Source organism: Heteronotia binoei, chromosome 10, assembly GCF_032191835.1.
Source record: "Heteronotia binoei isolate CCM8104 ecotype False Entrance Well chromosome 10, APGP_CSIRO_Hbin_v1, whole genome shotgun sequence".
NCBI classification, from domain to species: Eukaryota; Metazoa; Chordata; class Lepidosauria; order Squamata; family Gekkonidae; genus Heteronotia; species Heteronotia binoei.
In genome coordinates this window covers 19,276,749-19,288,683 of record NC_083232.1, presented here as the reverse complement: position 1 = coordinate 19,288,683, position 11,935 = coordinate 19,276,749, and the positions used below count along the sequence as shown (strand labels likewise).

General features: G+C 45.7%; 1 protein-coding gene across 2 annotated transcripts in view; it reads right to left on the bottom strand.

Annotated features, from left to right (window-relative positions):
• LOC132578180 (RNA-binding protein 33-like) overlaps positions 1 to 11,935 on the bottom strand; it is a 110,247-nt gene that overhangs the window by 27,522 nt on the left and 70,790 nt on the right. For both annotated transcript variants that reach the window (XM_060248054.1, XM_060248055.1), the window contains exon 15: positions 8,670 to 9,317. In XM_060248054.1, the coding sequence (XP_060104037.1) occupies positions 8,670 to 9,317 (648 nt within the window). The remainder of the gene's footprint in view (positions 1 to 8,669; positions 9,318 to 11,935) is intronic.

The window sequence follows — 11,935 nt, the reverse complement described above, 5'->3', positions numbered from 1 at the left end:
GTTACTGAACTTACAAGGAAGGAAATGCAGCAAGGAAGGCATGCATGCTAGCTACACCTGGCCCACCATGCAACTTTGATTTGGCATTGTAACCAAGTACTAAAAAACAAACTGACTTTTCCAAAAACTCATACAGCTGTAATTGGAAGACAAGCATACCACCCCTTATGGGCACAGTAAACAGAAGACTGCTCTGCTATACCTGATCAGTTAAGGAGTAGAAAAAGGGCCATGCAGGTGCTTGTTCCAGGTTTATGGCTGCAATCTGCCCAATTCAAGTAAAGGACAGTAGCCTCATGCTGGTCAAAACAGTGCCCCCTGCGGAGAAGACCACTCCCACTCACTCCTATGTTCTGCTGTAAATCTGATTACTCCACCCAACCCCATCCTCAAAGTTACCCTCCCTTCTGCAGCGCACACTCCCCACATCGTCCTCTATCTTCTCATGAGATGTTCCCTTCCACAGCATCTGCTTTCAAAAAGTGTTATCCCTTTCTATATGACCTGTTTTGATGTCTGTTAAATGTAGGTGTGGGAAAAGTCCTGGGGAATGGAGATTAGAGGAGCTGGGTCAGGATGAGAGGTAGGAGATACAGAAACAGAGAGAGAACATAGGGATGCTGTTGAGAGGGGTCCAGAAGACAGAGCCCCCCAATCCAACAAAAGTTTGCAGTAACCAGGAAATACAACAAGATGGGTAGCTATGTTTGTCTGTAGCAATACAAAAAAACCAGAGTCCGATAGCACCTTAAAGACTAACAAAATTGGTGGCTGGGTATTAGCTTTTGTGAGTCGCCGCTCACTTCTTCAGATACAGCGAGCAGTGACTCACGAAACTGCATACCCTGCCACCAATTTTGTTAGTCTTTAAGGTGCTACTGGACACTTACTCTTTTCTACAGAAAATACAATGCACCTTAAGTTGTGAGTATCCTGTCCCACTGGTTTCCGTAAGCTGCAAATGCGAATACTAACATAATGGCAGGAAGGAATGGAAGAGACGGCAGGGGCCAGGCAAGAAAAACAATCTAAGCAGATAGTATTACTAAGTATAAAACCTCCAACAAGGCCCCAGGATAGAGCTAAGTTACAGCCTGCCAGAGGAGAGCTAGAAATCTAAGCATGTAATTTGATGTAAAAAATTATATCTCATGCATTTTTAAACATGCATCTCAACATACAACTGAAAGGAAAAAAATATATATAGAAATGTGGCTGCACAAGTCAGCTCTGAAGCAGAAGAAGAAGAAGAAGATATTGGATTTATATCCCGCCCTCCACTCCGAAGAGTCTCAGAGCGGCTCACAATCTCCTTTACCTTTCTCCCCCACAACAGACACCCTGTGAGGTGGGCGGGGCTGGAGAGGGCTCTCACAGCAGCTGCCCTTTCAAGGACAACCTCTGCCAGAGCTATGGCTGACCCAAGGCCATGCCAGCAGGTGCAAGTGGAGGAGTGGGGAATCAAACCTGGTTCTCCCAGATAAGAGTCCGCTCACTTAATCACTACACCAAACTGGCTCTCCAGCATCCTTTGAAGCAGCATCCTTTGTGGGCCCGTCAGGGATTTGCTGAACGTATCAACCAAGTTTCATCCAGCCCAGCACTGCCACCCTCGCTCTGCAAAGAGCACCAAATAAGGACAGAGGATGTGCAAGAGAGACTGCGTAGCTTGCCTCTTGCAGTTAATGATACCTCAGCCAAAGCTGCCACCCCCCCCCCGCCAACACCAACCCCCCTCCCCCTTTAAATCACTGCAGACAAAACAAATATTTGACACAGTACTAGGCCTGAGAACTATGTAGCATGGAAGACTGAAGCCAGGTAAGAGAAGCCAGAGATACAGGACAGCTGCCACAAAGAACTGAATTCCCCATGGTCACTCCCTGAAGTCTTCCTCAAGTTTTGGTCAGGTATCTCCTGCTAAGATCCCTGAGACCACTAGAAAGACTTGATGCACACACTTCCTCCAAATGTTGTGAGGTGACAACCTTCCAAATTGTTAAGATCAATGGGTAGCGGCTCTCATGCTAGAAACATTGCTACAAGTCTCTCTCATGTTCACTGTTATGCTGGAGACAGAGAGATGACAAAAATATATCAGACAAAAGGATATTTCTGCAGGAGAACACAACCATAACATCTGCACGGGCACACAAGAAGCTGAGCAAAGCAGAAGCTTGACGATACAACAAAGCTCTTAAATACATAAACAGAAAAACCAGGATGCACACCAAGTTGAGTCCTCAACTTTTAGGGTGCTTTTTTTGTAGACCAGGGGTGGGGAACCTTTTTTCTGCCAAGGGCCATATGGATATTTATAACATCATTCACGGGCCATACAAAAATATCAACTTAAAAAACAGTGCTCCGCTGAGGGAGAATGATTCAGACCAGCAAAATTAATGCAAATAATTGTCTTTCCATTTGAAGTCATGTGGGGAGAGCCTAATCTGGCGCACACACACACACACACACACAGCTGGCCCGCCACCCTAGGCAAATACATAGAAAAAGTCCAGCAGGAACTCAGTAGCATATTAGACAACATCCCCTAATATTATCATATTAGGTCACACACTCATTAGCATATTACGTCACACCATCTGGGATAATCAAGTGCAAACTGAATTGTAACAGTAACTTTTCCAGGCCCTGCAGTAATTCTGGCCGGCCAGCCAGCCCCCAAGGAGGCTGCCGCACAGTACATTTGGGCTCTGTGATCCCTGCCTGGCCCTGGGGAGGCTGCTGCACAGCACGGCTGGGCCCCACGATCCTCGCTGGCCAGCCAGGCCCCAAGAAGGCTGCCACAAGCTCAGTTCGGTCCAGCAATCCCTGAGGGCCACACCAAGTGACCTCAAGTGCCGTATACAGCCCTCAGGATGGAGGTTCCCCACCCCTGTTCTAGACCAAAGCTGACCTGCCATTCAGCCGCTACTATTCTGAGCGAGTGTTGGGAGAGGAGGAACAGTGGCTCAGTGGTAGAGCATCTGCTTGGTAAGCAGAAGGTCCCAGGTTCAATCCCTGGCATCTCCCAAAAAAGGGTCCAGGCAAAGAGGTGTGAAAAACCTCAGCTTGAGACCCTGGAGAGCCGCTGCCAGTCTGAGAAGACAATACTGACTTTGATGGACCAGGGGTCTGATTCAGTATAAAGCAGCTTCATATGTTCATCTTGTGCATCCTAAAAACCAGCCAGAGAATACATGTATGGGGTCATGGACATCACAAGACATTTAAAAAGTTCCCCACATCAACGGTGGCATAAATTTGCTACCTGATTAAGTTTTTTTTGAGCTGCCAATAATGTATCTGGGAAGCTACTTTCTAATCTAAACTAAAACAGAGAAGTAGGGCTGTCATCTGATCAAGGAAACAAATATTAATTGGTAAAATATGCATAAATTTGCATTAGCTGTTCTGGGGCAAAAACTTCTTTGGTTGGATGTCAGACCTTATTTTTAATGTGAAGAGAATGATGCAATGTTCAGAGCTGGTGCTTCTGAACAGGGCTTCCCTATGTGCGTGCACGTACCCAGGGCTTTTTTTGTAGCAGGAACTCTTTTTGCATATTAGGCTTCAACCCCCTGATGTAGCCAATCCTCTAAGAGCTTACAGTAGGGCCTGTAAGAAGAACCCTGTAAGCTCTTGGAGGCTTGGCTCCATCAGGGGGGTGTAGCCTAATATGCAAAGGAGTTCCTGCTACAAAAAACCACCCTGTACGTACCACCCCTGATCTGGATGGGCCAGGATTGGCCCTGGTCATTATCTGGATGGGAGACCACCAGAAGTCCAGGGTCACTAGGCAGAGACTGCTGAATGGCTCTTGTCTCGAAAACCCTACAGAGTTGCCGTAAGTCAGCTGTGACTTGACAACGAGAAACAAAGCAACAGCAAAAATCTGAATGTGCATATTACTCTATTTTACTAGATTTTGTCTTCTACAGTGATGAAAGCCACCTTTCTTCAGGAAAGGCAGGTCTGACACTCATAAACAAACAAGTTTCACTGACTTTAATGGGGCTGATCCTGAAGGAAATTTGTAGAACCGCAGCTCTCCTGCCTCCTAGGAAGCACCAGCTGTGATGCCCTGCCTTGGTGTGCTGGGATGGACGAGCTGTCCTCCCTGAACTGACTCTTCCAAGAAGCATGGAAAGGACCAGTAATGAGTCTGGGCAGGCAAGGGAGCTGCCATTAGGTGACAAACTCCTTGGCCCTGTCTCGTCACCCAAGCTGGAGGCAGGGTCTGAGAGAAATCGGCAAGCGCCGGTAGAAAAAAACAACAACACAACCCAGAAGATCTGTAGGCACTTTTCAAACAAGCTTAGCAAGTCACTGATCTATTTACTATCTTGACTGAGCCCTGCAGCTTATACAAAAAAAAATATTCTAGTAGATGCTGTAACAATGCAAAAGTAATATTGGCACAACTTTTTATAATGCACGTTAACTCCAGAACACAACAGAAAAGGTAGTTTCCCCCTTTTGGTACTTTTGCTCCAAATCCTGCACATTTACGGCCCAGCTACCAGTAGGACTGCTGAGGTTAGTGTCATTTGCAGGAAGTTTTCTTCCTTTACAGCAGAAAAAAAAATTAACTGGTAGAGAAAAATATCGCCCGATCACAGTTGAAAGACAAAACATGAGAGGGAGGGCACCAAACTGCAGAAAACAGCAAACCACCTGTACACAGGTCAGACTTGACTGCTCAAAATGTATTTTGCTACATGTTTGTGTGCCGGATGGCTTACATGACCTGTAATTTCCCAGTGTGCACACCTGAAGATGTAAACATATGGGTTTGCCTTTTATTCCCTGTGCAGCCTGAACAGTTCAACTTAGCTCAAGCTCAAGAACTGGGAAGCTAAGCAGGGTTGGCCAGTTAGTACGTGGAGGAGAGGCCACCAAGGCAGTCCAGGGTTGCTATGCAGAGGAAAACAATGGCAAACCACCTCAGCTCCTCTCTTGCCCTGATGTGACCTTGAGTCAATTCATGCCTTTAGCAAACCCATCCTTTCAAACCCCCCCCCCCTTCCAACTGTATGGCCCTGCCATCAGAGGGCCCCAAATCTGTCCCCTTTGCTCACCGCCACTCTGAACAAGTAGTAGCATTGTGGCTTGTCTTTTCACTTTCTTCTCCTCCCTAACACAGCGTGCAGAGGCCGCAGGGGGCGGGGGTTGGAATCTTCTGGAAGGTAGCCTTCCGAGTGCCCAACTTCAGTTCGAGAGGTCTCTGTCTCTCTGAGAAAGGGGCAAGGGCACATAAGAAAGGGATGGGGGGTGAGGAACTGCTGTGACTGCCCAGGTAAAGTGGGGTTCACTTGGGAAACTCGAGGCAGCTTACAGTGCCAAGAGCCTAGGGCCACCAAACCATGTGCCCCCCCCAGCCCCTCCAAATAACAACTCCTGCTGTGGGCCCCACCAAACATGAAATCCTGGCTATCACAAGTTCTCGCAGAACTGTTCCTCTCAAGAGCAGTTTCTGAAAAAGAGCTCTCTCAACTCCACCTAACTCACAGGGTGTCTGTTGTGGGGAGGGGAAGGGAAAGGAGACTGTAAGCCACTCTGAGACGCCTTAGGGTAGTGAAGGGAGGGGTATAAATCCAATCTCCTCTTCTTCTTCTTCTATGTGGAGATCACATTATCTAAAACCCTGCAGTACCCTTCACAATATCTGCCTTGATGAAGAACTATCACAGAGATGGAAAAAAGTTTGAGTCCAGTAGCACTTTAAGACAAACAAGTTTAATTTGGGGTGTAAACATTTGTGCGCAGGCACATGAAAACTTTTACCTTGAATAAAACACGGTTGGTCTTAAAGGTGTCCCTGGACTCAAACTTTTTTCAACAGTTTCAGACCAATACGGCTACCCACCTGAATCATACTGCAGAGATTGTCACCGATATCCCCCTCCATAAGCCTGAAGCAACAACAAAAAAGGGGAGGAAAAGGGGGTTCGTAGTTTTGAACACTTGCAGAGAAAGCTGCGATGCCACAAGAACAACTTGCTGTTCAAAGAGAACATGACACAGCTGACTCGGAAGAGCTCAGCTGGGATGGAGCACTTGAAATCAAAAGGTGAAACAGAAGGAAGAATACCCAGGTGCCTCAGAGTTACATTATCAAAAGCGTTTCTACGCAGGACTCATAACTAGATATGCAGCAGGATTTCGTTCCAGCAGACTTAAATCTTTTTGTAAACTCCGATTATCAAAATTGGCCAGACTGCCTCTCCCGCTGCCAGCGACTCCCTTTCTCTCTACGTGGCATGTGGAACAAAGTTAACTGGCATTTAGCTTTTTGACAAACTATTAAAAGTTTAATCAGAAAGTCTTGATCAGAGTATTTCTGTGTCTGGTTTTAATTTCAGTAGGATTTATTAGGGGATGATGCAATGAAATATTCCGCTGCGCAAAGAGAAACCAGCATGTTTTTACAAGTTAGAATGGGGGAAAAAATACTAATAGTTATTGCTTAGGAAAAAAATACACCTGTCAAAACCCTTGGAATTCCTACTCTGTGCTCATACTCTGGTCTTGATCCAAGGGTACTCTGGCCTTGATCCAAGAACTCTGAGCTTACAAAGGCTAGAAGCAAGCGCACACCTGGAGTTCTCTTTCAAGTTCTTGATACAGCAGCTCATGTTGCCAAATAGGCACAGCAGTTTTTTTTCCTTCCCTCTTTAGCAGTGGAAGTAACTACAGCAAGATTCTTCACTAAAACCTCTAGCCATGTACATGCTTCCCCCTCCCCCTCCACCCCAAGCATACAGGTTCTTCATAAAACAGTCTCCATATATGTCATCTTACAAATGCCTTCATGCAATCCACCTCCAGAGAAAGGAGATTCTATAACCTATATAGGCTTCTTGATCTACTGGCTGAATGGTTTTTTTGCAATCAGAATGCCACCCAGAGGTACAGCTTAAAACTATTTCCCTGTATTCTGAAGAAGAAGAAGAAGAAGAAGAAGATATTGGATTTATATCCCGCCCTCCACTCCGAAGAGTCTCAGAGCGGCTCACAATCTCCTTTATCTCCCTCCCCCACAACAGACACCCTGTGAGGTGGGCGGGGCTGGAGAGGGCTCTCACAACAGCTGCCCTTTCAAGGACAACCTCTGCCAGAGCTATGGCTGACCCAAGGCCATGCTAGCAGGTGCAAGTGGAGGAGTGGGGAATCGAACCTGGCTCTTCCAGATAAGAGTCCGCACACTTAACCACTACACCAAACTGGCTCTCCTGAAACATACATCCTGTAAATTTAGCTACAGTTGTCCGAAAAAAAGACGACGACGTGAATAATTATTTTTCTGGGATAAAAGAAGACACAGCTTTAAAACAATTTGACCAATTCCCTAATATTTTAAAATGGCTCTCCTGGAATCTAGCGCCCACAGACAGTGTGATAAACACTCTCAGAGGCTGTCAAAAACAGTCCCATGAAACTAGATACACGTTTAAAAACACACAAAACAGGGCTATAAGATTCCCCAAAGAATATTTCAACAACAAACATGAATAAGGGACTCAACACACTCAGCTGCTTTGCTATATTTTGCTGGAGAGCCAGCTGGAAGCCATTCCTTCCTGTCCACATTCAATGGCTCAGCAAGGGCCTCAGTGCAGCCTCTGCCTGTCCACATTCAGCAGGATGCACCAACAGGAAGATACCCCCTCAGCTATGCTGCAGCTAGTTCCCTGCCTCACCCTCTGGGCCTCTGTTCTTCCCAACTTCCTCATGCCTCTGCCTAGTACCCCTGAGGTTCAGGACTGTTCATCAATGCTGACCCATTCTGTTCTATGGTACATTATTTTCTAAAATTTCAGCTTCTATTAGGCCCTGAGAGTTGACTTTCCCTGAGGCCTCTCCTGTGTGGCCAAATCTGGGGCCAGGGTCTAGATAATTCTTCGTCTGAACAAGTCATCTCTCTCCTTAAGCCTTCCTGGTGTGCTGTCTTAAAATCGTATCTGCGTTTGTTACTGCTTCGGTTTATCTCCTGCTTCCTTGACAAGCAAAAGGATAATCTACATTTGTTCCTTTGCTTGGGAAAGCCTCCAATTTGTTAACATTTTAAGAGTCTAGCATTCAAAACTGCACCTCGTTGTCAAGCTAAGCCCAGTTAAGCAGAACACTGCAATCATGCCCTGTCCTGGCATTACACTTAGGTTTCTGTTCAAGGCACAGAAAGGCAGCTTTATTCATTTGGATATAGCTATGTGGATTACTTGTGTTTGGTTCTGTCATCCACTAAATCCTCCACATCCATTTCTAACTGCGCTAAGACACCAAACCTCTTTAATTCAGATGCAAAAACACAAGGAGGCATGGAACACCTCTAATCAGTAATAAACCTGTGGTCTGCCTTCTTTACCTTGGTTGTTCTTACCCTGATTGCCAACTTACGGCATATTCAACTAATTCACTGGGACTGCGTAGGATTACACTGCTGGAAAAAGAGATCTGTATAAAATGGCTACAACGTCTTCGCCCATCCCACATTTGTGCTCCTTCAAAACTAACCAGGGAAACTTTGTATTTGACATGTGAATTCTATTAAGCTTTTTCTTATCAATGCATGCTAGTGATTCTGCCAGTGATGCCAACAGGAAAGGCACAGACCACAAACAAACAAGCCACACGGAAGCAGAAGACAGACAAGCCTGGTAACTTACCCCTCCTGACAACTTAATCACCCTGACTTTGGTGCCGACATGGGGCCCATCTCCACTACCACTGTTTGCCCGCTGCATGACAGTCCTTTTCACCCCAGGCTTCAGCTCCTGAGGTTGGCCTTGCACTGATGCCACCCGGGCAATCGGAGAGGAGTTCATGTGCGCCGCGGCAGGCTTTGTTGGCAACCCTTTGTGTGGCAGCTGGAGCTCGTTTTCGGGCACTGTCCTAGTCTGTCTTAGCTGCTTTACAGTTTTTATCTGCTGTCCTTGAAACTGCATGTTGTCCCCCATCTGGAGGACGTTTGCGGGCTTAGGCTGAGTGGCGGGGGGATTCGGAACTGCCAGGTCCTGCTTTTTAACCATCAGCCTGTGCTTCACATTTTGGCGGGGCTGAGCACTGGGAAGGGGGAGCAGAGGGTTTCCGTTGGTGGGCAACTGTGAAGCCGCCTCCTCCTCCTCCTCCTGCTGTGTAGAAGATGATGACTGTTGCTGTTGCTGCTGGGCCAGCCTTTCAAGCAATTCTCTCTTTCGAGCGCCAGCCTGCAGCTGCCGCCGGAGCTCCTTCTGCTTCAGGATCTCTTCTCTCAGCCGTTTCTGCTCTTCTATCTTCAGGCGGTAGAGCCTGGTTTCTTCGTCTTCATCTGGAAACTACAGAACAGCGGGGGGGGGGGGGGAGACAAGTTATAAAGGGGACATAATTCCTCTCCAGTTTTCTTACAAGCGGCAACTTCTTTGTGAGGCAGGGAGGGGAGAAAGAAAGGATCATGGCAAGCTCTCCAAGGAGTGTTTGAAAGGTACAAAGATATGGTGTTACCAAATGAGATTCACTAGCTATTAATTAGTCATTCTGTACATGAAGAATCTGTAACTCTAGTTTGGACTTTTTGGGGGGAAAAGAGAGAGAAATCAGGATGCTGAAACAGAAGCTTTCTAAATGGGAACTAATTTAGAAGTTGTGGAAAAGCAATTAAACTATTAATATAATTCAAGATCTCAAAATATTGTTTCGAATGGAAAGGGTAACAATACGGAGGCAGCCCTCTGTCAGGCAGGTTTTTATCTTGCTCTCTTCTGACAAACTAACAAAAGGTAGGGTGGTAAATGACCTGAAAGGCCCTGATTAGAACTATTGATTTTTCTTACAGAATTTTCAGCCTGATCTGAAACTCATTTGTCACACAATAATTGGTTATAATGAACAGCACAAGTCAATCTCTCTGACCTTGAACTCATGCACTCTCTTCAGAATTAAAATGTTGCCAAACGCAGTGCTGGAATATTAATGGTATATTGGGAATGGCTTTAATATTCCATCCTTAAGCTTCTCTGAAAGTATTATACTCTCTGGGCATCAAATAACCTTTCTAAAAGGCTTGGAAACGGCTGGGGGTGGGTGGGGGGGAGGATCCTTTCAGGACGCCACAGGAAATCACGACCCAAAGAACGGCCGCTTCAAGTGTCACTCCTGAGTGAGCATGCTTCAATACAATGCAGGTTTAAAGGATATTTAAGGAACTGCATAACCGACACAATAGTTTTAACCCCTGAAACACCTAGACGCTTTATAATGAATTTCCTATACTTTGGTAATATACCAAATGTTGACATTTATCAAATACAATTAATTGACACCTTAAAGACATTCGGAGCAGGCTGTATATTAAGCAAGCCGTGCTTTGTGATATATTTATGGAGTTGCCTAAAGATATGAAACAAGGGGCCAAAGAACTGTACTTCCAATATACTTCCATAACTGTGCTTCCGTAACTTCGGCCAGGTCCATGGAAACTGCTCAGATTTAACAAACCTTTAAGACACTAACTCATCAATCCTCATGACTGGGAGGGGCCATAGCTCAGCGGTAGAGCATTTTCTTGGCATGCAGAAGTTCCCAGGTTCAATCCCTGGCATTTCCAGGTAAAGGCAACAGAGAAGAGGTGATGTGAATGGCTTCTGCCTGAGACCCTGGACAGCCTCTACCAATCTGAGTAGACAATACTGACTTTGATGGACCAGTGTTTTGAGTCAGTATAAGGGCAGTTTCATGTGTTCCAAAGAGAGAAGGGGTTACAATTATCGTATATGGTAGATCTCTACATCCTTCCACAATGTTTCAGTCTTTTTATTTTATTTATTTATTTGTAATTTATATCCCGCCCTACCACAGAAGGGATGTTAAATTACCTAGGGTCATGATATTCAACCTTTTGAGACTTGGGACCCTCCTTTACCCAAACTGGCAACATCGATCCTACTTTTAATTTACAATATAGACTTATGTATCTCACCATACCTTGTCCTTGTCTCCCCACCCGCACCCACCCATTTTTCACTGACTTCTCTTTGCTTAACATACCCACCCAAAAAAAGGGATGGGCCACATTCTACATGCTAATCCACATTCTACATGCTACTGAAAGATCAATGTGTTACCTATAAAGAGCAGCTATACCCTACAATGCAAATGGAATGCCGATAATGTGGAATTAAGAAAAATGCACCCTCTCAGATCCTGGAATCTAAGCAGGGTCAGCCCTGGTTAGTGCTTGGATGGAAGATTCCCGCAGAAGTCCAGGGTCGCTACACAAAGGCAGGCAACAGAAAACTACCTCTCAGCACCTCTTGCTTTGAAAATCCCACTCAGTCACTGTAAGTCAGCTGTGACTTGACAGTCCCACCCTCCCCCCCAAAAAAAAATTGGAAAGAAAACAGGAGACAAATCATTTACTTCAAATTAATTTCACTGCTACTATTGGGGAGGGGCAGGAATTGTGATTATATTCTTAGAATGAGCACAACAAATTACAAGAAGCTTACTCCTGAACGCCCCCTGCTCACCAGTAAGAATTTTGCTTTTGGTCATGTGAACACAGAACAAGCTTAAATTGAGTCTCTCTCACACAACTCAACATTCTGAAGCTTCTATCTCTCTCAGCCCCACCTACCTCACAGGGCGTTTGATGTGGGGGAAGAAGATAATAAGTAAATAAGGTAAAGGTAGTTCCCTGTGCAAGCACCAGTTGTTTCCAACTCTGGGATGATGATGTATCACGTTTTCACAGCAGACATTTTTATGGGGTGGTTTGCCATTGCCTTCCCCAAGCATCTACACTTTAACACACACCCCTCCCCCCGCAAGCTGGGTACTCATTTTACCAACCTCAGAAGGGTGGAAGGCTGAGTCAACCTCGAGCCGGTTACTTGAACCCAGCTTCCGCCAGGATGGAACTTGAACTACTAAAAATCAAAACTGTCACCATAAGAAA